The sequence below is a fragment of the Cynoglossus semilaevis genome, chromosome 18 (genome assembly GCF_000523025.1).
Source record: "Cynoglossus semilaevis isolate Cse_v1.0 chromosome 18, Cse_v1.0, whole genome shotgun sequence".
NCBI lineage: Eukaryota > Metazoa > Chordata > Actinopteri > Pleuronectiformes > Cynoglossidae > Cynoglossus > Cynoglossus semilaevis.
Window position 1 is genome coordinate 14,186,847 of NC_024324.1, and position 25,245 is coordinate 14,212,091.

Below are 25,245 nucleotides of genomic sequence, written 5' to 3' on the forward strand. Positions count from 1 at the left end.
TCCAACCTCACCTCAAAGACCCACGATTATTCTAAATTAGTCAACTTTTGTATATTTCTGGTACAGAATGCAAATACCAGCAGGTAGATCTATGGGCAAACTAAGGCCCGGGGGCCGAATGCGGCTCGTTTGGCTTTGTCATCCGGCCCACCGAACTTGTCCAAATGATATAATCGGTTTGTATTGTAAATATACCTCTGCCTTTTCCCTGCAATGCCCCCGATTTCCCTATAGATGGCGTAGAGAAGCATTTTAGCATTTTAGCCTTTATGCTTTTGAAGAAAAAAATGAAGAAAAATATGATAGCTTGTCCGCTGTAGACTTACTCTGTCTAGATCTGTCGCCATAAAACCTCGGAGGTCTCTCTCTTCCTTTTTTTCTCTCGTTCCCAATAGGCACACACACATATATACACACATACATGAAGCTCATGTCGTCATTTGTACCATCAACATCCTCCAGTGCTCACACACACTGGTCCAAGACCAACAGGCAAAATATAGAAAGTCACAGAATAATCCACTGGTCCTCAGCGCTCTACTCTGGCCTTTGCCGCCTGCCAGCTTTTCCCTCTCACTTCACTCGATGTGAGAGTGAAACCATGCATCGTTGCCCGTACAGTGTGAGCACATGACAGATTGATACAGTATTTATTCGTTTAACCCAAGATTTATTGATATTACATTGCACAGGAGAGGAGGAAATACCACATAACGGCACATTAGCGCAGAGGCTACTCGTCAGTTCTGACTGAGAACCGCTACAGGCACCGAGTCCGTGTCCAGACTTCTGTACAATCAAATAAAAATAGTAAAATGACATTTAACTCAATAGGTTTGAGGTTTGAACCCAGGTTACTTCTTGCTACTGTACTCTACTGCTTGTTACCCGACCCTGCTATATTTAGCACGATACCAGCACCGAGAAGGAATGACTTCCTGGGATTAAACTAAGCTCAGCAGTGTGCCACCGTTCGGGTTCACCCCTGAGATCACGCTGAAGACCCAGTTTGAGGCCAACCGTCTGATTGGCTCAGACAGCAATGGAATTTTTTTTGGAACATGAGTCAGCACTTATGACTCTTGGCTTTAATTCAGGACCACCAGCTGAGACCTGAGTCGTCTGAGTAATGTTGTTGATAACTGTATCTATCCATTATATTCTATTATTAAAGTGGGATATTTTAAACAGAAGTGACAGTGTAATTCAAGTATAATGACGACGTTAAAGCGGACCTCGAACTCAGTGATTCCTTGAGGCTGACAGGTCGCGGTGCGTGCGAGGTCGCGACGAAAGCGCGGTCAATATTTGCGAGGCCTTTTGTTTTGTTTTGTTTTTTTCAAAACAACACTGTAAACCTCTAAATAGCATCGAGCCCATCTGTCTTCCCTTCCACCGTCTTACTCCTCCTGAGAAAACAAAAGCTCTGGTTTACACACGGCTGCGTGCTCACGCCATGTACCAGCACATGCTCTCGCCACAATGACACATCCCAGCTCTTTCTTGTGACAATAATATCATGGACTGCCAGGAAAAAAAAAAAAAAAAAAGGGAGAGTGACCCGCAGAAGACACGTGGACAGACACAAAAACTCGCTTGAAAAATGTTTCTTTTTCTGCTCTCTCCTCCACGGATTTAGATCGCCTTACTTTTCGGCTTGTAGTTTATTGTAGGTTTTCTTTTGAAATGGACATTTTTAAATATACTGGTGGATGCGCTGCGTATAAACACATTCATATAATGCATCACAAATGTAAATAAAGAAAATCCGTACTGTTATTCCAACCATATCCACAAACCTAATTATATTCTTTAGCAATAATAGCATCGCTGTTGTTAGCAATAATAGCATCACAACTCTGTTGTTGCTCTTACAAAATACAGCCATCCATTGTTCACACAAAACTCTGGCTGCCCCCTGTATTCAAGTGGACCAGTATGGTGCAGTTTCACACACTCTCTGTATTGTTTTTTGGGGGGGGTTATGTATAAAAAAAAATAATAATAGAGTTTATAAAGAGCTTGTACAAATCTGCTGCTTTTTTTTTTTTTTTTTTAAAAAAGCCTCCATTAAGTTTTCCCCTGTTCAGGATGTATCAGCTCTGACTGCTTTTTTTAGACTGATATCTGATATCTTTACTGTGTGTTGTTTTTAATGACAATTTCGTTTCCTCTTTTATCTTTTATAAATGTTTTAAAGCCAAGTTCATGTCGGCACCGTGCTCCTGACGCCGAGCAGATATTTCGGTAAAGGTTACGCTGATAGGCCTCACTTCTGTTTGATGAGGGACAGGAACCAGTGAGACACTGTGGTCCCCGATCAAAGTGTTAACTTGATTTCCTGGAACTCAGTTGACGTCTGTCAGACACAGGGGACGGCTTATTATTATTACAGACTTTGAATATTTGCTTACATCCACAGAGGATTAACATGATTTTCAGTCGCAGTAATGGTTGAAAAAATCCCCCTGAAAAAAAAAGGCCTGTTTTTTTTTTTTTTTTTTTTTTGTCTCTTTGTGGAATGATAATGACTTTGACCCAGGCCGTGGCTTAGCCCTGTCCATCACAGAGCCACTTAGTGGGAAGTCCATATTCTGGGACGGTGCTCGGTGTCCTGCTTTCTCCTCTTTGTATTAGACAATGAGAATATATTTGATATATGATGTGTAATATATTGCCGGGTACTGAGGTTAAGCTGTGGGCTAAGAAATTAGTTGAAATGATAGCAAAAACAAGCACATCATAAAATGCTATCGACGTTTGTAGCAGAGAGCTAATCAAAAAAAGAAAAGAAAAAAAAAGAAATTTGGACAAACAGGAAATGAGACCAAAGATATTTCACTCGACCCTTGGGACGAACGACAGTGACATTGAGGCTAAATATCTGTGCAGAATGGTTTCACTGCAGTGACCTGAATACCTCACCGTTGAATCTGTGCCAGCAGCTCATTAACATTCCTATACTGCTTTAATCACTACTGTTAGTGTGTGTAGAGTTAGACGGAGAAACTCTGCACGTGTTGCTTCTCGAGTGAGGATACGCTGGAATTGTATGATGGAGTGGCTGCCTCAGGTGATCACAGCCAAACCCTGGGACTGATTCCTCAAACATGTAGCCTTTCTCTCTCCCCCCCGTTCACGTTCAGCTGTTGCGCAACCGCCGCACACAGCTGAGACTCATTCTGCTGAAAGGTTTTTATTAATCTTGTCAGCGGAATGAAATGTAGGATGGGATGAAAGATGTGCAGTCCAAACAGTTTCTGAACGAAACACACGGCATTACATCAGTCGTAGATGAGTTTTTATAACTTACGTGTTCTCCCTCCCCCCTCCCTCCCTTTCTTTCTGCAGAGAGACTGTATAACTCCAACGGCCGGGACCTGAGACGAGCACTGTTCTCTTTAAAGCAAATCTTTCAGGTAAACACAGACACAAATACACATGCACATTTCGTACCCAATTACAGTCCGTTTGCAGAACACAGTTGGTCACCGCGGTCGCCGTGCTCTTCCATGATGACAGGGAATCTCCATCAACGTGGCATTTCTGTCCCTGTGTGATTATGTACACTTCAGTGAGTGTGTGTGAGTGAGTGAGTGTGTGTGGAAAATGAAATTAGAACAGCATTTGTGTCAGGGTCTAGTCCTGGTGAAACTCCCCAAAGACGTAAATATAAATAATTACAAATACACCAATGGCAATACACGGCCTTGTCACACCTTTTAGCTTAACTCTCCAATTGAATTACTGCATCTATACTGCACTTGTAAGGTTCCTAGTGGGTCTTTTTGCAGTAGTACATGAATTCATTCTCATCTTTCTTTGTGTGAGTTCTCCCCTAACTACAGGGTACAAAAAAGAAACTGCAAATGACATCTTTGACACGTGTTTAAGTGTTTGTGGGTCTTTAATCCTGAAAGCAAAGTGTGCATTTGTACTGCCACCTTGTGGTACCAGGATAAATTAGACCTTATTTCAGTACTTTTTTGTACTTTAAGCTCTGTTTTTCCATCAGGATGACAAAGATCTGGTCCACGAGTTTGTGATGGCTGAAGGTCTGACATGTCTCATCAAAGTTGGAGCAGAAGCCGACCAGAACTACCAGAACTATATATTAAGAGGTATATACATTTTTGAAATACAGTATATAAGGGCATTATTTAAAATATTCATGACATACAATTTTATTTCCTTACTTGAATAAAAGCTCGAAAATTGTCCATTTTACACATTCTCCTGTCTCAAACACGTGTCCTGAATAATAATTCCATGCAAAGTGTAATTTGGACTTTTTATGTTTTCTGTTAATTGTGTAATGAGTAGCTCACAGCAGCCAAGTGATAAATCTCACAGCAGTTAGCAGAGGATTTGTGGTCCCTGGATAGAACCGTTTACCTAAAAAAAACCGACTGAAAACATTTCCCTTTCCATAAAAATTTTTTTTTGCTGCGACTGTATGAAGATCGATATCAAACTTAATGTCCATTACATTTCAAATCTAATCCTCTCACTTTTTGATTCTCTCGCCCTGCTCTCAGCTATGGGTCAGATCATGCTGTACGTGGACGGCATGAACGGTGTCATCGGTCACGCCGAGACGATCCAGTGGCTGTACGCTCTGGTCGGCTCTAAGGTACTGTATGTTGACATGCTTTAAGAACTTACGTCACTCCCCACCAAGTGTTCGGACGCAGTCGTTACCTCCTAACCCCTAAGAGAGCGTTCGTTTGGACCTTTTATGACAAACAAACACCTCATCTGCTACTGGTTGTGGTCTGTGTCCTGACCTGAGGCTAGTGCAGTTCCATGGCTTTGTGGTGCCGTGGTATTTGGACTGAAAGTACCTGTTTAATTCCAGTGCCCTCAGACCTGCCATGATGTTGTTTTTGTTTAGTTTTTATACTCAATTTATCATGTAAAAATACTGTTTCTAAATTCTTCCCTTAGTTTCGTCTGGTGGTAAAAACGGCTCTGAAGCTGTTGTTGGTTTTTGTGGAATACTCCGAGTCCAACGCTCCGCTGCTGATAGAAGCCATCACGACTGTGGACAATAAGAGAGGTAAAGAAATCTGTCCAATCAAACTCTGCTTTTTTTTTTTTTAACTCCCCTGATTTGGTGATGTCAACTTCCTCTTCTCCAGGTGGCAAGCCTTGGTCCAATACTATGGAGATCCTACAGGAGAAAGACGGCGTGGACACAGAGCTGCTGGTGTATGCTATGACTCTCATCAATAAGGTATTAGATTCTTCTTGTCTGTATGCTAAAGCTTTCCCTGCTTATATTTAGTCCAGTGATTTATCTGTGTATAAATATGGGAGATCCATTTATAAGAGTTAGTTTTTTTATTCTATTACTATTTTACTACTAACAACTATGTGACCGAAGGTCGAATGAATATTTGATTTTAGTTCCTTTTTTTTTTCTCTCTGTTGCAGACACTTGCTTCGCTGCCAGACCAGGATTCCTTTTACGACATGGTGGATGGTCTGGAGGAACAGTGCATGGAGACGGTGTCTCAGAGACACCTGAGCCGCCGAGGCACTGATCTGGACCTGGTCGAGCAACTCAACCTTTATGAGGTAAAAGAAAATCATCATCAATCATTTCATCTAGTATTTTTATTTATTTTTTGTTAGAAACCCAATTTTAGTTTTGAAGCTCTCTTTCTTGTCTTTCCCAGATGACTCTGCGGCATGAAGACGGTGACGACGACAGCCAGCCTCCACCTACGGGACGCAGAGACCGTCGACGAACCAGCCTCGGGGGCGGGGACAAAAGGCCCGGCCTGGAGAGGAGGCGGAGCCGTAGGGCCTCTCTGGGACGTTCTGGTCACGCCTCCCCGTGCAGTCCAGCGTCCCCGCAAAGAGCCGGCTTCAAGCCATTTAATGGCCACAGAGCCGAGGACACGAGTGAGAGGTGAGACATTCGACGTCTTCGGAGTGGCACATGTTACCGTAGCTCAGAGGGAGAGACAGTTGACCGTCCTGTGCTGTCACTCTTTGCTCTAGGGCACTGTCAGGTTTCCTTCCATCCATGTGAGTTCAAAGGGTCACTTAAAAATGGGTTAGGGTCAACCCATTAACGTAACACTACTGCAGCTTCTCACCTTGGTGCTGTGACGACTATAATGTGACACTGATCACACCGGCTGTGTTTTTCGTGGTTCACGGAGAAAATGCTAAATTAATAAAACAACGGCTGTGAGACAGACGCGCATGGCTGAAGGGTTTGGAAGTATTTTCTACAAGGTGACGAACCAGCAACCTTCTGGTGCAGGTTCTACGCGTACATGGACATAAAAGGAGTGTTGCACAATGCGAAACGGGCTAATCTGTTAGCATTACAGAACAGTGTTTGGTGGCACTGGTCTGAGGTCAGTCGTTCAGCCATGGATTCCATTCCTTTCCCCAGTCCCAGTCAGCACGTGTTCTTCATACTGTATATGCATGCAGGGACCTCTAACCAGGCACAGAGTGTGTAATCAGAACCATTCATCCCACTGTCATTATGTTCATTGTCTTGTCTTATCTCATTCTTTTTGTTTTCCTACCACTTTATTGACATTTTTTTCTCTCAAAAGAAGTTTTGTTTTTGTTTTTTTTTTCAAGATTCGGTCATGCAGCTGTAAACCCATCTGTTCCTCACCTGTGTTGCATCTTTTTTCTTTCTTTTTTTTTATTTGTTTTGATTATTTGTTTGCATGCCGTTCTCATTCATCACATCATATCTCCTTGAATGCATCCCGCTCGTTTTCCTCCTGACCTATCCGCGCATCCACCTCCTCGCCTCCGCAGAGAGGAATGTGAGGAAGGAGTAGATGAGGAAGAGGAGGAGGAGGAGGAGGAGGAGGAGGAGGAGACTCCGGTGACTGAGTCTGACTCAGACGAGCAGCCAGTTTCTGATACAGTGTCTAATCTAATCCTTCCCAGGTATTTGAGGAGCTGGTTGAAATGAAATCTCCTATTCAAACCTTGGTTATTTGAACAGTAATATATTTGCAGTTGTAAGGTATACCAATATGTTATCTTTTTTTTTTGTCCAGTTCTTCTTTTATCCATGCATCCCTTCTCGATCCACTCCTCTCTCCCTAGTTCGCCGAGATCCATTCCGTCCATTGTTCACAGAACGACCATCCAGACCATCACGATTACTACCAGGAAGGATAATTCCAAGTTGGAAGAAGAGAAGAAACCCAGCGGATCATCTCCAGCATCTTCCCAGAATTCTCCAACTTCTCCTGTTTCTTCATCTCTTGCATCCTCCCCTCTCAGCCCCCCTCCCCAGCCCTCACTTCTGGCCACCCTGCTGGCCAGGAAAAGGTCTTCGGTAACCGTTCCCGCTAGCACCGAGGTTAGCCCGCCACCACGAGGCAGCTCTAGTCCTTCTCACCCAGATCGATTGCCCTACCTTCCACATTCTCCCTTCCACCTCTTCTCCTACGACCTTGATGAGGAGCCGTCGGCTCCGGTCAAAGAATCTCCGAAACCAACGTCTCCAAGGTCAGAGAGACGGCAGGACCTGTGTCTCACCAGATGCTTTTCCTGTTTTCTCTTTGATTCTTCTCTGCAGTTTTCACTTCCTTTCCTTTTTATTCACATGGCACCACTCAGGATCTCCTTGCACGACCTTTCTTCATCACTGCTTTACTTAAAAAAAAAAAAAAGAAAAAATCTCACTTGATATTTCACCTTCAGTCTGTCACTGCACTTAACAGGACTTCTTTTCTGCTTGTATCACTCCTTTTTTCACGGCACTTGTTTGAAATCTCCACTTTAAATCACCAGTACTTCTCTGATGTCATCACTTGTATGTCATCTCTTTTCTTTCACAGATCTTTTCTCATCCTTTAATATTAATTTATTCTCCCTTTTTTTCTTGAATTAAATATAATTTAATTTAACAGGTTTGCTTCTATGCCCATGGATTCATTGAATAACATTCCCAGGATGCATCATTGCTTTCTTAAAAAATGTGACTTAAACTACAGCAGTTTCCATTAAGGGTGACTCCTGTGTTGCACCAGAAGCATTCCTGTTATGTAACAAGGTGTCATATGGTCTTCACAGTTACTGTAAAGTTGGTCACTGATCAGTCAGTCTGGTGTCAGGTGACCAGACGACTGCAGAGGTCAATCACTCACCGTCACTTTCTTCTTTTTTTTTCTCTCATCTTTTCTTGTACTTAGAAATGGAGGTTTCACGTCCTATTCTTCAGTTGGGACTCCGACTTCACCTTCCAGCTCCAGGTGAGAGCCAACATGAGCTTATATTCTATGGTCCAATAAAAAAAAAAATCATACACCACATGTAAAAATGTCATACTTATAATACATTTGGTGATTATTTTGGACATACTTCACTAAGTAAAGTTGGATTTTTCCACAGAAACAAACTTGAGTTTTTGTTTTATATTAAAGGGAGAATAAATCTCTAGGATCTCCATGGATGTGGAAGCTTCACATAAAGCCTTAGTCAATCTGCGTACTGTAGGTTTATGGTCCCAGGGCGCTGTACAAAAATACAAGTATCCCTCCAAACTCTGTGTTTACTTAGTTGAGACACAAACCTGATTTATGTTTGGTAAATATAAATACATGAATAGGCATAAATAACACCCATATACATCAGGGGTGTAACATGGTTGTAAAGCCGCAAAATGTAAATCTTTTTGATGAACCTAGGAACTATTTTTACACCAAACACTGTTTGCTAAAGCATCATATCTGAACATGCTACAGTATTTTACTTTTTTATTTTATTTTATTTCCTTTTATTTTCCTTTTATTTCCTTAAGTTAAAATGATAAAATGATTCAATTATTTCCTCCTTCCTTCAGGCCTGCTCTTGGAGGTCTTCTATCGTCCTCCTATCGCCAACATCAAGAATCCCTGGCAGCTGAGCGTGAGCGCCGCCGTGTGGAGAGAGAGGAGAGACTGCAGAGGATCGAGAGAGAGGAGAGAAATAAGCACAGGTGAGTCACAGTGTAAGTCTGTATAAGAGTTGTATTAATATACATATATATAAATATATATATATAAATATATATATATATATATATATATATTCGATATATAATACGATTATTATTGTTCTTTAAAACGTGTGTTTGTCTCCTCCTCAGCCGCGACTATGTGGATAAGATGGAAGAGGCCAGGCATGCCCGGGAGGAGAGGTAAGCGTGTTCACTAAACCAAAACAACACCCTGTTAAACACAGCTGGATTCAGAACGGGGAATGTGTTCGTGAATCTAGTTTGGGAAGCTCAGTAATAGTGTAATTGTTTTCAGGTTAAAAAGGTGCTGTTTGCTGCCAAAGGCTGGGGCGGGGAGGGGGACGCAGGGATGGTTTTTCTCTGTCTGTTTCTTGTCTTTCTGAAGAGCTCTGTTTTGATCGCAGGGATGGTTTTTCTCTGTCTGTTTTTTGTCTGTTTTCACTGCCACAGCCTGTTAGGATCCTGATCTCTTTGGCTGCCTTCAAAGCTGAATCATTAGGGTTTTTATGCTGAATACAGACACAAGTTTAGTAGTTTTAATAATTCTATGTTAATAGACAGGAACTAACCAGCCATATATGAGCTGAGGTGAGATTAAAATCCTTATGTTATCATTGGGATTTGAATGTGTACATTCTTTTTTTATATATTCCCCCACTAGTGTTGGTATCTGTTTCCACTTACAAATACAATGTCTCAGTATTCACTTTCTTTGGTTCTCTGGATTGGAGTCTTATGCTAATGAAGTCCAAACAGAAGCTCCACACATTCATGGTGCGGTGGGAAAGAGGAGGAGCCAGGGAGTGAAAGAAAGGGAGAGGGGAGGTTGAGTTAGTGGCATACAACTTGTTCAGGTCAACAGGTTGGAAGTTGAGGAGAGGGAGCGATGACTGGAGGATGGAGGACAAGAAAGAGGCTGGAGGACTGTAGTACATCTTGGACAGGTTTCAGGATTCATTTCTGCCTTCCAGAAGCCAAATTAATCTTCTTCTTCTTCTGTCCTTTTGTGACTTGAGAGAAGTATAAGTGTGGGGTAAATGTAAAATTCCTTCTCCTCTCTCCATCAGGTATAAGAACTTGGATCGTCTTGCAGCGGAGGAGTACGGAAAGGAACGCGTCCGGGTCTCGAGAACTCGCCCTGATCTCAGCCTGAACTTTACTCCCTCCGAATCCTGGCCCTCATCATCACGCAGCAGCAGCCCATCCTCCTTTGTCTCGCAGGAGGACACAGAGGCCGACCTGGAAGCTGAGACCCCCGACGCTGAGTACACGCACACCGAGACTGGTAGGACAACTGATGAGGAAGAGGAAAATATGATTAGCATAGAATCAATAACCAGGCAGATGTGAATAATGCTAAATTGAAATGGAAAGTGAACAGAGAGGAGGTGAAAGGTTAAAGGGTGAACAGAGGTGTTCTTGAACGTGCGATGTCAAAACATCACACATATGTAAAAAGAGCCTTGTTTTATGGAGCGTGCGCGGCCAACTGTACTGCAGCGCCGAGGCCTCACAGAGCCGTGTTATTCTAAGCTGACCCACATCACTGCACGGCCTGTGCTGTACACCGGGGTGTTTGACGTAAACAGGAACTTAATTCTTCATTTCCTGTTCGTATCCTGATGCTGCGACAAGCCGGCTTTGTGCCCGCATTATATTGTTTACATTGGTGTACGGGCGTGTGTTTTTGTTTTTCCTTCTGAGGGTTGTGTCGATCCGTATAGTGCGCCCATGTGCAGAATCAAACAAGGGCGCCTTTAAAATCAAAGGCGGCCGTGTTACATTTAGCTGTCTGACTGATGGCACAGGCATAAGCAACTTCAAATATCTGTGGCAGGCGAAGCTGACGATTCCGCGATCGGTGTAGAAACGGGGGAGGAAGAAGAGGCTGCAGCAGAAGAGGAGGAAGAGCAAAAAGAAGAGGAGGAAGTACAAGAGGAAACGACAGCGGACAAGGAAGAAGAAGAAGAGGAGTGCGAGCCGGAACAGCAAAAAGACAAGGAGGAAGCAGAGGAGGACACGGGCATCCTGAGTGACAAGGAACGGCAGAATGAGGAAGTAAATGAGAAAGACAACTGCTCGGCCTCCAGCATCTCCTCAGCCAGCAGCACTCTGGAACGAGAGGAGAGGGGGAGCAATGAGGACGGTGGGTAAAAATAATGAAAAAAAAAATTATTTTTTTAAATTTATTAATTTATTTACTTCTTTGTTTATTCCCTTTCCTAGGCCTAAAGGAGGCAGAGGAGAACGAGCAGGGCAGCAAACTTCTCAACAGCAAACTCTTCATGCTGGACATGCTTTACTCCCAGAACAAGAAGCCTAGTAATGAGGAGGAGGAAGAAGAAGATGCGGAGAAGGAAAAAGAAAGAAAGGAAGACAAGGAAACGGAGGAGGACGATAAGGAGAGGCCCGGCAACGATGAGGAGAGCAACAAATCCGAGCAGAGGCGCGGCATCCGACCACTGGCTGAACGCTTCGGAGATTTGATCAAGGACCTCGGCTCGCCCTTCTCCCATATAGACACTCCTGCCAACGAGCCCCCTCCCCCTCCACCTAAAAAGGAATCGGACACAATCTGGGACCAGCTCCTGGCCAGCCCACGTGAGCTGCGCATCGGTGACATCAACTTCACCGACCTGACGGAGGACGACGACAAGGACATCCTTGATGCTGTTTTGATGGGCGGATGTGGCGACCTCCCGCCCCCGCCTCCTCCGCCGCCGTGTTTTCCTCCACCCCCGCCCAGGTTCGGAGGCTGTCCCCCGCCTCCTCCCTTGCTAGGGATAGGGAGACCTCCGCCTCCTCCTACCTTTAGCGCACCTATCCCGGTGCCTCCACCTCCGGAGCCACCTCTGTTCAACAAGAAGAAGAAGACGATCAGGCTGTTCTGGAGTGAGGTGAGTCGCCACCAGACACATGTAGGTAGTTTGAACAAACGGTGGACTAGATAAGAAAAAGTGTTTCCCAAAACTGCCTTAATGACTAATAATCAAAATTATATCAAATTGATTACACTAATGACCCTGTTTGGGCTGAAGCGTGCAGCGTTCACTTTGCTCATTAAGGGTGATTCAAAGACTTAGAATCCTGCAGGTGAGCAGGGAGAGCTCATTAAAGGACGTCTGTTTCCACAAAGGACCATTAACATCAGTGACTCACATCGAGCATGTTCATGTGGCTGCTATTAGAGGTCCCTTTTGTCTGGTTCACTGTATTTATTATGGGAAATGGAAGGCCCGGCACATGTCTCCACTTAATGCGTGTTGTTCTGGTTGTGCTCGTGAACAGGTGCGTCCCACAGACTCCCAGTACAGAGACTACAAGCGAAACGGAGACTCCCTCTGGTCCGAACTCGAACCGGTGAAGGTGGACACGGCGAAACTGGAACAACTGTTCGAGTCCAAGTCGAAAGAAATGCCAGTTACAAAGGTAAACAAACTGTCGTCCACATCACAGCAGCTGGGCGCTTCTTTTTTTTTAACCAGTGATTTTCAACCTTGGGGTCGGGACACGACAAACTGAAGCTGATGCTGAAATTGGGTCACAAGCCAACTGCTGGTGTTAAACATTCTTACGCTGTTATTCCAGTGTACTGTATTTTCTCTAATCGTTGCCACATTAACACTTTTTTTCCACCTCAAAAGCCATGAAGTCTATAGGTTTAGTGCATATTATCCCCTGTTCTGATAAGCTGTTATTTTAGGATTTAGGCACGGCCGTGTATGCAGGAGTGTGAAATCCTTTATGATTCTCACCGAGCCATTTAATGAGAAAAATGTGGACTCTGTAAAGAGCAGAGCTGAAGTCAGGTATGTCACACTTTTAACTCTTGAGCCACTGCTTAAACCCTTAAACTCTAGCTGGAGCTGAGCAGGGCTTTAGTGACCCTAGTGTCTCAGCTGGGATTCTGTGATGGTGGTCTCCAAGGCCAAACAGGTAACGAAAACATTAGGACCAAAGTGAGGTTCAACATTTGACCGGTGGGCTGGTTCAGAATTGGTTGGATGTGGAATGCTGGGTGAAATAATATCTGGCACATTCAACGTCTACCACCATCTAGTGACATTGACCTCAGTCTTTACCACACCTTGTACCAGTGTTTGGCGGGCCAGATTAGAAAGCCCAGTGGGCCATATCTGGCCCATGTGCCATAGCTTGTCAGGTGTAGCTCTTAGTGTTTACCTTTTAAACATTGCACTTTTACATTTTGTCATGTTTTTATTTTGGACTCATATTTATATATATATATATTAATATATATTAATTTATATATTATATTATATATTAGACGTCAAAATAAACAGCCATCAACGTTGTATATGTAAACACATACAACGTTGAAGCCCAAACATTAGCTTAGCTTTTTAAATGCTTGGCTTTGTATCAAAATCAATTGGGAAATGCTCTATAAAACTGTTTTTAAAATGCTAACTAATCACTAGCCAATAAAATGGTTTTAAGTTTATGACTTCAGCATCTGCTCTGTTGCACATGATGCGGTGTCACGTTATGACTCTCCCTCTCTCCACAGCCTCCAGTTGTGTTGAGATCATCCCAGCGTATGTAGTGACAGCATGTCTGCGCGCACATGTCACACAGCGCTAACGTGTAACGGTATTTCCTGTGCTTAATGACCGTGCGGTCTCTGCAGCGCGGAGTGCAAACCTGCGATCCCTCTAATCCTTCAGAGCCCATAAAACAGACCACACGGAGATGAGAGACAGAGTAGGAGCGGTAAGTGGAGACAGAGGGAGACCAAAGATTGACCCTGTGTCTTGATGTGACCTAGAAAACGGCGGCGGACGGCAAGCGCCAAGAGATCATTGTGCTGGATTCCAAGCGAAGCAACGCCATCAATATCGGCCTGACGGTGTTGCCCCCTCCTCGCACCATCAAGACAGCTATCGTGAACTTCGATGAGTATGCGCTCAACAAGGAGGGAATAGAGGTGAGAGGTTCATGGGAGCTGTTTTGACAGAAGCTCATCTTTCTATGTTTTAACATATTGTGTTCATGGTTTTTGTCCCTCAGAAACTTCTGACCATGATCCCAACCGAAGAGGAGAAGCAGAAGATCCAGGAGGCTCAGTTGGCCAATCCTGACACCCCACTTGGTTCCGCGGAACAGTTTCTGCTCACGCTCTCGTCCATCAGCGAACTCTCAGCACGACTCCAACTATGGGCCTTCAAGATGGACTATGAGGCAACCGAGAAGGTGCGTTCCAAAACGCGGGACAGTTCCTATACAGATGAGGACGTGAGATAAAATGAAAGTAATGGAAAAAAAAAAAATTGGAACAAGACTTTCATTAGAAAAGAAAGACCAAAGCTTTTGCGAAACACAAAATCATATAAACTCGGTTTATAAACTCATCCAAACAGAAACAGACACTGGTACTAAAATCTTTTTCTTTTTTTTTTTTAAAAGTAAGTAAATGTGTACTGCATGTGTGCATCATGTCCATGACAGTCAGTATCAACAACTTGGACCCTTCTATGCAAGCAACAGCCGCAAAACATTACCATTGTTGCACCATAGCATCATAACTAAATATACAAGCTTTTAGTGGCATCTCGTCCTCTCCTCCTGGCACAGCATGTTCCACTCAAGCAGCGAGCGCGTCCAGAAGAGGAGAGGGTTCAAAGCCGAGCTGAGACAATGAAAAACATGCTGTCCCTCAATCGCTGTCCCATAAATTTTATGGCTTTCCACAGGATGCTGTTGTCTTTAACCTCTCCACGAAAAAAGCACGCTTTCCCATATGCGTTCGTAGTAGAGGTGCCATCAGGAGAGCTCGGTGGACGAGAGCTCCAATAAAACACAACATGCTGTTCGTCAGGCAGACAAGAAAACAAGGAGTAAATGTGCGGCAACATTCTCGAGAAACGTCCGTCTCTTTAAATTGAGAGCAGATGATTTCCTGCGTGACGTATAAGGTGAACGGGTGCACCTGTTCACCTCCTGAATAGACTAATAGCCCAGTAAAACATTATGGGGTACACATACTGTACATATTAGCATGTGTGTGTCTTCCTCCGCACAGGAAGTAGCCGAGCCGCTGCAGGATCTGAAGGAAGGTATGGAGCAGCTGGAGAAGAACAAAACCCTGCGCTACATCCTCTCTACACTTCTCGCCATCGGCAACTTCCTGAATGGCACGAACGTGAGTCGTGACGGGACGCTTGTCTTCACGTCACCAACATTAGGTTTTTTAATACAGAAACAAAAACCGTCTGTGTGTGTGTTTAGGCCAAAGGCTTTGAGATGACATACTTGGAGAAGGTTCCGGAAGTGAAGGATACTGTGCATAAACAGTCTCTGCTGCATCATGTCTGCTCTGCGGTGGTGGAGAACTTCCCTCAGAGCACGGACCTTTACTCTGAGATTGGAGCCATCACGCGGTCTGCGAAAGTAGGTCTCATACGTACTGTACAAATATTCAAAATATTCCATGGTACTCATGGCTCCAAACGTCCCCTCCCTCAGGTTGATTTTGACCAGCTTCAGGAAAACCTGTGTCAGATGGAGCGACGCTGCAAAGCCTCATGGGATCACCTCAAAGTGATCGCGAAGCATGAGATGAAGCCCCTGCTGAAACAGAAGATGTCTGACTTCCTCAAGGACTGCGCAGAGAGGATTATCATCCTGAAGACTGTGCACCGGAGGATCCTCAACAGGTGGCGCCCAATAGCTGTCTTTGTTTTTCTTATTGATGTTCTTATAATGACTCTGTTAATGTAATACACCATTCTTGACAAGGTTCTGATAAATCTGTGATAAACCTCCTCTCAGGTTCCATTCATTCTTGCTGTTCCTGGGCCATCCAGCCTACAGTGTGAGGGAGATCAGTGTCCACAGGTTCAGTAAGATCCTCAGCGAGTTTGCACTGGAGTACCGGACCACCAGAGACCGGGTTCTGCAGCAGAAACAGAAAAGAGCCGACCACCGTGAACGCAACAAGACGAGAGGGAAGATGATCATGGACGTCAACGCTCCTGTAAGAAGAACTCCCACTTCATCACTTACACAGGAAACACTCTCTGCCTTTCAACTCTAACTTTCTATACCTTCTACTTTTTTTTCTTCGCTCGTTCTTTCTCTTGTAGTCTGATGATGAAGACGAGAGTGAGGTATACATTTGAATGCTGCCTGTCTGAATTTGTGTGTTGGTTGAGTGTGTGTACGTGCATGCTGACTACTAACTACTGTTACTTCACCTTAATGTTTCCCTTTCACCTGACACTTGACTGGATTATTCCCATTTGCCACGTTAATTTCTGCAGGGTGGATGTTCACCCTGGTTGGGTGTTTACGGTTTTGCATGGTGGAGTCTAACCTGAAGGTTTTGGCACATTTTCACTTCCTTCTATTTTCTTTTTCCAGTGCAATCGATATGGCTCCAGCAACAGTGCCCCTAGTGTCAACCAAGAACCCGAGCAGTCTCAAGGTCTCAGCCACGCTCAGGACGCCGCAGAGCACGAGAACATGAAAGCAGTGCTGAGAACCAGTTTGAGTGGATGTGACAGGGAAGCCACTGGGGTACCAGGGCTTAGGACACGCACAAGATCACGACCTGGACGAGGAGGTGAGGACGACAGGAAGTTAAATACACGGCCCTTCATTCTGGGAGATGTTTTCAGCGAGTGCAGATACATTTATACACATCTGCTCCACTGCTGCAGGTCGAACTATGCAGGCTTCTACACCGGCCGTGGAGGAGAAACAGATTTGTGGAGAAGACGATGCAGACGAGATCATGGAGCGCATCGTGAGGTCGGCCACTCAGGGTCCAGGACCCAGAGCTCAGCCCAGAGAGAGGAGGAGATCCAGAGCAAACCGCAAGTCATGTATGACCTACATGAGCCACATTTCATTAATCCTAAACATACATCAGCCATCATGAAAAACAGCAGTAGAAACTATAACACTTACTGTGTTTATTTAATTAAACACATTTCTTCTCCATTTCTTCCTGACAGTGAGACGGACTCTGAAGAACGGTCTTACGCCAGAAGAAGCTCTCGCTTTAGGACTGACTGACTGTCTAGAAACGTAAATGTGAGCGTCCTCTCCCCGACTGTCCCCCTGGTTGCTGTGGAAGGTTTCTATGCCACTCCTCCCTCAGCCGTGTTACATGTTGCCGTATGTGTTTGCCAGCTGCTTGTTTTTGCCTTAGTGACGAAAGCGTGTGTTCAAACAAAGAAACGAACAATCCCTGGAGAAATAATAGTAATAAAAAAATAATTAAGAATGTAAAAAAAAAAAAAGATGTTGCAAAATGTAAATAAAACGAAGCATCAGTGATGCCGCGATTACAATGAGCTATATTTTTTAAAAGACATATTTAAAGGCTGCATTTTACCTGAGGGACTACTTGGGTTTATGGGTTTCTGCAGCTGTGACTTCACTACTTTTAAGCTGTGAATTTTGGTTGTAAAGATGGACGAAAAAAGTAATAATAATCTATTGTGACAATACAGGTGTTAGCTTCTGCAGTGATCGGGAGACATCGTTATAACTTTCCAATCCAATTTGTGCCTTTTGTTTTTTGAAAGAAAAAAAAAGGGGACGTGGCAGTGCCGTTTGGCTGTTGCTTTGTGTCGTTTCACTCACTTCTCGCTTTTGTGGAGACACGTAGATGTATCACGGTATTTATTTCCATAAGTTTGAACATGGTGCACCTTACTCGGCAATATTGAGCTGTCACTCGGGAAATAAACTGACTGAAAATGTTGTGTTCATCTGAGTGGGACTGTAAAGTTTAAAAAGCCAAATGGTTGAGAATGTTTCTCATTTTTATTATTCTATTTGAAGAACGAGCGGAGGAGTATGTGTAAATGCCCTTTCTAGCTGCCAGATACAGCATGCATGTTTATGTTGTACCATGTTCTGTAGTATTTTTGTACTTTTTCTGTTGTTTTATAGCTTGAGGAAAGAATAGAACGAAGCTGTTTTGGGATTTGTAATTACATGCAAAAGAGCAAGGGTCACTACTGACGTAGTGACCGTCTAAAATGTGTTTTTAAAATGTGGGTTACTGAACAGGGAAAAAAAGGGAGCACTATATGAACTATGTGCTTGTATTAAATCCCACATGAAGTACTGTATGATTGCTCCTTTTACAAAACAGCCAAACCTGAGAGTCTTCACTGCATAAATATTATGTCGTGAGCTGAACATGAGACACTTTGCAATGAAATGCTGTGAAAACACATTCTGCAATAAAACAGAAGCTTTTGAGTAAAAAAAAACAGTTGATGGTTTATTTTATTTTTTTTCAATTTATTTGGAGTTTTTATGAATACATGACATCACATGCATTTTTTAAACGAACATTGAATAATTCCAATTGGACTTTCAATGTGTAGTTCTTCTTGTTGACCCTAGATGGCCCTGTTTGTCTAAAAATCTGCTGGGGCACCTTACAGTTACACATTGAATACATATTAAGTCCGTTCCTCTTCGACAAAAAGGAGCTCGTGTACGCAGTTGCAGGTAAACTATGACCTATCTTTGTTGTTAATACTGTGCACTGCAATGCATGTGATTTAAAACCCATATATATATAAAACTTCACCCGCAATTAATGATAATGAGGAGGCAACTAAACACGTTTGCTTTTAATTGAACTCTTGTGTTTTTCCCATGAGTACTTCCGTGATACTGCACACCAGGTTGTGTTAATGAGCTCCCAGTTGCGTTGGCATTAAAACTGGGTTTAACTAACACAGTCTCCTGGGTTTCTCCGAATAGAGGCTTAAATATGAATTTTATTATGTTTATTATGCAGTCTGTAAACTGTTCTGTTGCATCTTTTAATGAAAAACCATAAATTACACTGCAATGAGCCAAATTAATCGTGTATTGCATGTTCGTTAAGACAGACACCTGTTGAGCATTAGCTTTAAGACACGTTTATATTGTTGTTGAGAATGCCCACACTGAAGTGGTCATTCTAAATCTCTGTCATTATTTCAGACAGAGTCGTGTTTGTGGGCTTGGTTGTTGTTTGACAACCAAATGTCGACATATTTTAGAGGCACTTAGCTGCTACAGCTGGTTTATCTCTATGGCGGAGAAGTGTGGCTCACAAGACGTTCTGACAGCTGAACTCACTCCCACAGGCATGTGGGTGTTCTGCAGAAAAAAACTATGTACACAATGAATTGGGCTGTATTCCCCCTGCTTTGTTTTCGGCTTATCTCTAATTCGCACTTAATGATGTCTGTTTCAATGGAAGATATGAGCTGTTACTGTTTGGTTGAAATTGAGGTCACTGTTTGTTTACTGCTGAACGTTTACAAAGTAACCATGCTAGGTGAAAACCGGTTTAAAGCCTCCTTATTGATCATTATAATGGAAAGTGAACTTGTCATTGTGACACAGCACACCACTGCACACAACCAAATGTGACCTCTGGTAACTTGGCAGCTAGTGGACTCAAACCTTAAACCTTCCGCACCACGCTCACCACTGGCCCAAAGGCAGAGGAGTTTCTTTGCTTGGCAAAAAATTACTCTCAGTTGTTGTGCGTTTTCTCTGCACAGAGGTTATTCAAAACACCTGTGTAATTGTGACTTTGCATAAACCAGTGGGTAATCGTGTATTCAAACTCCACACAGGTGCCTGACTTTGGTTTGCAGTTTTTGAGTATAGTGATTTGTAAAAAAAAAAAAAAAAATCTTGTGATAAACCTGCTATCCTAGATGTTAGTTTCCATTCATGAGGTACAAGGTCTGAACCTTAAAAATTCGAAATACCAAGATAAAAAAATCATAATCTAAGTAAATAACTATTTATTGACCCATAGCACGAACCAGTAATGCACATTAATACTGTACTGCTCTGAAGATTGTTCAAAAACAATGTTAAAATGTTCTCTTCCACTGATGATATATGATTTCTGTTTTGATTTTTGTATGTTTTGTCAACTGAAAAGAAAAATGTCATGCGAAAATAAGCTGAGTCATGCCTCGACCCATAGTGACGCTGTCAGCAGTGACTGATTCCAAATGGATGCAGTGTCCCAGGTGTACGCCCCTTAAACCAGACTAAACTAAGATTTGATTTATTTATTTAACTGATGTAGACAAAAAAAATATTGAGTTGCAATTATAGTAATACATTGCAAAAGCTAACTTCCACAGTTTACACTTCAGATACAATCTTTGTTTGTGCAAAAACTATGCAAATAGTTGTTGCGACATAACGCTGTCTATAATTACCACTGGAAACATCCAGCATGAATTCGATGGGAGGTGCCAAATTATTTACAGGTTAAGAACAGGTTTATATGGAAGTTACAGTATCATGCTGACTATACACCATTCATATACTCATAACATATGAATCCTATTGCGTCGTTTTGTTCCTATTTAATGGCTTATTTTGGTTGTCAGTCAGTCAGGTCTTTTTATTCAAAGTGGTTTAGAAATAGGCAAATCCACTGGCTTTGTTTCTGGGAGACATTTCACCTCTGATTCAAGATTCTCTTGTGAAATAATAAAAAGTAAAAACAAAATTACTAAAATACAGTCAGTGCTGGCCTTTGACTAAGGTCAACGGAAATTGCCACACTATCTGACGCATAATTTTGCTGAAGTCTAAAAAAATGTACTTTGTAACTGTTGCTTCCATATCCCATGGAGGAACTTCATTTTCACAATCTACTTAACTACTTGTACTGAGCTCTTGCAAACTTTTGTTGCTGGGTATTGTATGTCTGTACCACTGTATGTTGAATAAGATATGAGGAGCCCATACATATTTAATGGAGAGGAAAACAAGTTTAGTTATTGGTGTCAAAGAGTTGTTGAAATGGTACCTGTAGAATCATAGTGACTTTACAACATTCTCAGCATTTAACTTTGTAATTTTTTTTTTCAAATCATAAATGAGAGGTGAAATGTTAAAAAAAATGAAGGCTAAGTAATTTAAAAAGATAAGTGTGTTAAGTAGTATTTGGAGATTAAAGTTATTTGAATTTTTAATACCATATATGTATATATATAATTTAATACTCTATATAAATAGGTTCATAGTATTATTAACAGTATTATGTCGTTAATTGTTGTGCATCAAAAAAACAATGGGTGAATGAAAAGTGCTTAGTCACGGTGACTTCATGCTTATTTGAATGACAGTGAATCAGCGCATACCAGTGCAACGTCAAGATTTAGTTTTCTGACTGCTATTGGTTATTTAAAATTAATTATTTAGGTAAATGGCCATTTTTTTATGTTACGTAGCTTCGGTTTAAATGTTTTTTAAATAAGTTTAAATCTGTTTTGCCTTTCGATTCGCCATTTTGCTTGTCCTATCAAAGAAGGTGAACTCAAGGCAAGATAAGTCCCTCCATCACATACTAGGCTTTGCCTTAGATTCATGCGTCTGTAGATATAATGCACATTATTGCGGTGCTTTAATGTACTTATCCGGTTTGAATACAAAAAATAAAATTGCATTAATAAAAGTTTTTTTCAATGAGACACCGTTTACTGGTGTAGAATTATTAAAACCGTTCCGTTGGAGGAGGTACCAAGCTTGGGAAGGGCGTTAACTATCCCAACTACCGCGCGTCATACTTTGGTTGTTATATAATCAGGAGTAGGGAAGTTTGCAGGTTCACTGGTCTTCTTCCCTCTTATTTTACGTCTCTGGTAACTGACACTCGGTTGTTGCAACCTTCCACCGAAATCATGGCAAAAGACATGACTCTGCTTTGGGGCTCCGGCTCTCCTCCCTGTTGGAGGGTTATGATCGCACTAGAGGAGAAAAATCTGCAAGGCTACAACCAAAAACTGCTTTCCTTTGAGAAAATGGACCACAAGTCACAGGAGGTCATGGCCATGAACCCCAGGGGACAGGTATGATTGCTTTATTGCACGCTCAACGTTTAAACTAAAAACTAAAAAATCCTTGTATTTGCATGCGTTTTCTGCACAACGTTTGAACTTCAACTGTGTCTTCCTTCAAGCTCCCTTCCTTCAAACATGGGAACATTATTGTGAACGAGTCATTTGGGGCCTGCATGTATCTGGAGGTAAGAAGTTAGACAACAATTGTTGCAGGAGTACTGGTTCAACTTGCATACACTTATGTAATAATAGGTTTGCATAGGCAATTATGTGCAGAGAGTCGACAACCTTTAATTTCACAGAATGCACAAACAGAAAAGACTGTTTCTAAAAAGTTTTTTTATGTCTCTAACAACAGAGCCAGTTCAAGTCCCAGGGGAACAAATTAATCCCTGACTGCGCTGAAGAACAGGGCAAGATGTACCAGCGCCTGTTTGAGGGCAACACCCTCAATCAGAAAATGGGTAAGTCTTAGCTTATATCTTTTTGAATCATATTTCAACTTCTTTTGTTCATAACTGTTATATTTAAAACCTAAGATTCTGTTGTTGCCACTCCTGCAGTCTCCTGGGGGCTTCGAACAACATGAACTAATACCCCTGTGAGGGCTTTGCAGTATGCCTTTGGGTGATTAGGCAGCTAGTTCTTCAAAAACACATGCTCATATGATGACTGCTTTAGCATGAGTAAGCTACCACACAAGGGACTAAGTGTTTGCTGCAGTTCTCCAGGCAAGAAGTGATGCTGAAGGGTCATATGGTTTGACCCAACTTTTAAATCACATGTTCACACTGGCATGCACCCGAAGTCATGGGTTTGGGTGCAATAACTGAAATGAAGGATTTACTTGCCATAAACAGGTTATGAGGAGCTGTTATCAGCTTAGATGAAAAAGTTAAGTTGCTTCATATTTTCCTACCGCACCTCCTTACTCCGCCATACAAAGGAAGTCAGAACAAAACCCACTGGAATGCTTGTTTTGCACTGTAGATTTTATCATCATTCTATTTTACCATAACACTGCTAACAAGAGGAAGTGAAATCAAGACTCACTAAATGTATGTCTTGCACTGTCGAAATTATTTTTTGTTTTTCTTTCAGTGGATGTGATTTACTACAACTACAAGGTCCCAGAGAATGAGAGACTTGAATCTGCCATCAAGAGGAACAAGGAGAGTCTGGCCGAGGAGATAAAGCTGTGGGAAGGATACCTGCAGGGGGTAAGTACAAAATCTTATATGGTAGAATCCAACAACTGCGACATAAATTAAGAAAATTACAATGAAAAAAACCAAATGAAAAAACTTTTTTCCCTCCCCCAATCCTGGCACACAGAAAACGATTAATCAGTTACATTGAAACACATGATAGGTAAATGTTTAATACTGCAAGTCATGCCTGTTGGGAGTCTGTACTTAGGTTATCACTCTGGCAGCACCACTTTATGACTACAAGACGAAGCTCGTTTGTTTGTTTACATTTTTACGTGGTGATCTCTATCACTGTTGGTAAAAAATGTTTACTCTGCATACATGGCTCACATTTCTCTTCTGTTTTTCCAGTGCTGTTGCCTGGCAGGAAAAAACTTCACCCTGGCTGATGTGATTGTTTATCCAGCGGTGGCTTATCTCTTTCGTTTTGGGTAAGTTGTTTAAATCAAGGGTTCCTAAAATATTTTTGTAAAAGAACTGGGCAGCTTATATTTTTGTGTCCCATTTTTCTGAGGTCATTATAATGTGCAGCATTTAACCTTATGTTGGTCCACTGTGTAAATCAGGTCAAAGTCCAAGCAGTTACTGGTCAGTTGTCCAGGTGTTGAGAACCATAGGTTTAATGTCTTGCATACATTGCACCGTTGATAAAAGGCCAATATTCAAAACAAGCAAATCATGAACGTTTGCTGTTCTCCACTCTGTAGGTTGTCAGAAGAGCGTTTTCCCAATCTCGCCAAATACTATAACTGTCTGAAGGAGCGACCCAGCGTCAAAGCCACCTGGCCTCCTCATTGGCTGGACAACCCCAAAGGCCAAGACACACTGAAAGATCTCTAATGTGTAAATGTGCATGAAGGCTACATCTAATACCCTGTTTAAAAGCCTTGCACTCCATTCCAAAATAGTATAACGTCACATTTTGTACCTTCATCAGAGAGTTAAAGTACTGTGAAATAACCCTTTTCTCTAACATTTTCATAGAGGGAAAAACTTTGTCCAGCTTTACAATTCTAACAACGGCAGCCAATTTTGCGCATGCGTCCAGTGTTTTTGTGTCTAACATCAGTCTCTGTGGAACAATAAACACAGTTTGAAGACGTTATTTATGTGTATTGATTCGTCCTACAGGTATTTAACAACATGCTCCTTCCTTTCAAGTATTATAGGATATTAAAATGATTTGTTGACAACAATGGAAGCAACCACAAGACTTTAATTTCTTGAAGTTCTTTCACCGTCATGTTCCTGTAGTCACCTGAAGTAAGCTGACATGTCTTCAAAGATTCTTTTATATCATCTGGAGGAGGAAGCTACTTGTCGGACATTCTTGAAAATACTTGGTCTCTCATTCGGCAATATTCTTGAGCTCTAACCCGAAGGAAGTGATCTCATTGTGATATGATATAGTATTTATGGTGTCAACCGACTGACCCACAGCAAATGAGACGATTTAGAAAAGCATGTGCACTAACTGTTTCTCGCTCTGTAGGTTATCTGAACAACGTTACCCTCACCTGGCTAAATACTATAAGTGTCTGAAGGAGAGACCCAGCATCAAAGCGTCCTGGCCTCCCACTTGGAAGGAGAACCCACAGGGACAGGACCTCCTTAAAGACCTCTGAGGCACAGACACACACTTCCTGTTGTGTGGCCAAGCACAATTCCTTTAACTGCAATTCTATACTGTAGTTCGCTGCAATTTAAGAAATGCACCTAAGCCTGAACTTGTGAGTTTTGTAACTTTATATTGGATGTTAGATTTGTGACAAAATCTATTTTTTCCTGGGCAACAGAAATCAATAAACAACTGACATTAATCTGTTTAAATGTAGTTTTTCCATTCGAGCCAACAATTAAAAAATGTTTGTGTGGAGTGGGCCGTTTTGGGTTTAATCTGCATTTGAAGGTGCTTGGATATTTTGACTAAATATACTTGTCTAATAATGTATTTGGACAAAAAAAAAATTCTGGTACTATAAAGTTGACGGCAGAGGTCAGTAGAGTACTGGTCGTTTTCTAAGTGACGTTTATTTGTAGATTGTCAACCTTTGAACCAACAGGTGGCACTGGCGGCACAGTGTAGGAAAGCGGTCATGCCGAATCATAACAAATAATATTATAAATATTATATTTAAAATGTGATCTAAATAACTGCCACTTTTCTAAATTAAAAACACCCCAA

General features: G+C 42.2%; 3 protein-coding genes across 7 annotated transcripts in view; all 3 read left to right on the plus strand.

Moving 5' to 3' along the window:
- Positions 1-17,120, plus strand: part of fhod3a (formin homology 2 domain containing 3a) — a 33,975-nt gene extending 16,855 nt beyond the window's left edge. The window contains exons 10-36 of one of the 4 annotated variants that reach the window (XM_025065156.1): positions 3,352-3,419; positions 4,016-4,121; positions 4,539-4,633; positions 4,948-5,059; positions 5,142-5,236; positions 5,437-5,580; positions 5,682-5,917; positions 6,010-6,036; positions 6,796-6,930; positions 7,093-7,500; positions 8,187-8,246; positions 8,837-8,971; positions 9,122-9,172; positions 10,060-10,277; positions 10,830-11,138; positions 11,219-11,889; positions 12,281-12,421; positions 13,782-13,940; positions 14,024-14,206; positions 15,036-15,155; positions 15,242-15,403; positions 15,479-15,669; positions 15,785-15,989; positions 16,099-16,122; positions 16,376-16,577; positions 16,675-16,839; positions 16,972-17,120. In XM_025065156.1, coding sequence (XP_024920924.1) covers positions 3,352-3,419; positions 4,016-4,121; positions 4,539-4,633; positions 4,948-5,059; positions 5,142-5,236; positions 5,437-5,580; positions 5,682-5,917; positions 6,010-6,036; positions 6,796-6,930; positions 7,093-7,500; positions 8,187-8,246; positions 8,837-8,971; positions 9,122-9,172; positions 10,060-10,277; positions 10,830-11,138; positions 11,219-11,889; positions 12,281-12,421; positions 13,782-13,940; positions 14,024-14,206; positions 15,036-15,155; positions 15,242-15,403; positions 15,479-15,669; positions 15,785-15,989; positions 16,099-16,122; positions 16,376-16,577; positions 16,675-16,839; positions 16,972-17,048 — 4,499 coding nt within the window. In that variant the 3' untranslated portion in view covers positions 17,049-17,120. The remainder of the gene's footprint in view (positions 1-3,351; positions 3,420-4,015; positions 4,122-4,538; positions 4,634-4,947; positions 5,060-5,141; positions 5,237-5,436; positions 5,581-5,681; positions 5,918-6,009; positions 6,037-6,795; positions 6,931-7,092; positions 7,501-8,186; positions 8,247-8,836; positions 8,972-9,121; positions 9,173-10,059; positions 10,278-10,829; positions 11,139-11,218; positions 11,890-12,280; positions 12,422-13,781; positions 13,941-14,023; positions 14,207-15,035; positions 15,156-15,241; positions 15,404-15,478; positions 15,670-15,784; positions 15,990-16,098; positions 16,123-16,375; positions 16,578-16,674; positions 16,840-16,971) is intronic. The other 3 variants (XM_025065155.1, XM_017041185.2, XM_017041186.2) reach the window with 3 other exon arrangements.
- A 1,289-nt stretch (positions 17,121-18,409) lies between these two features.
- The window catches only part of zbtb8b (zinc finger and BTB domain containing 8B), a 28,643-nt gene continuing 21,807 nt past the window's right edge, over positions 18,410-25,245 (plus strand). Inside the window, exon 1 of the mRNA XM_025065159.1 lies at positions 18,410-18,487. The gene's annotated coding sequence lies outside the window, so the exon portion shown is untranslated. The remainder of the gene's footprint in view (positions 18,488-25,245) is intronic.
- On the plus strand, positions 21,557-24,884 carry gstr (glutathione S-transferase rho). 2 transcript variants are annotated; one of them, XM_008332056.3, is made up of 6 exons: positions 21,557-21,858; positions 21,969-22,034; positions 22,208-22,313; positions 22,951-23,069; positions 23,412-23,491; positions 24,553-24,884. In XM_008332056.3, the coding sequence occupies exons 1-6, from the start codon at positions 21,691-21,693 to the stop codon at positions 24,683-24,685; spliced, it is 672 nt and encodes a 223-aa protein (XP_008330278.1). In that variant the 5' UTR covers positions 21,557-21,690; the 3' UTR covers positions 24,686-24,884. The 2 variants fall into 2 exon arrangements, with proteins under 2 accessions (XP_008330278.1, XP_008330279.1); XM_008332057.3 differs by lacking the exon at positions 24,553-24,884 and adding an exon at positions 23,768-24,165.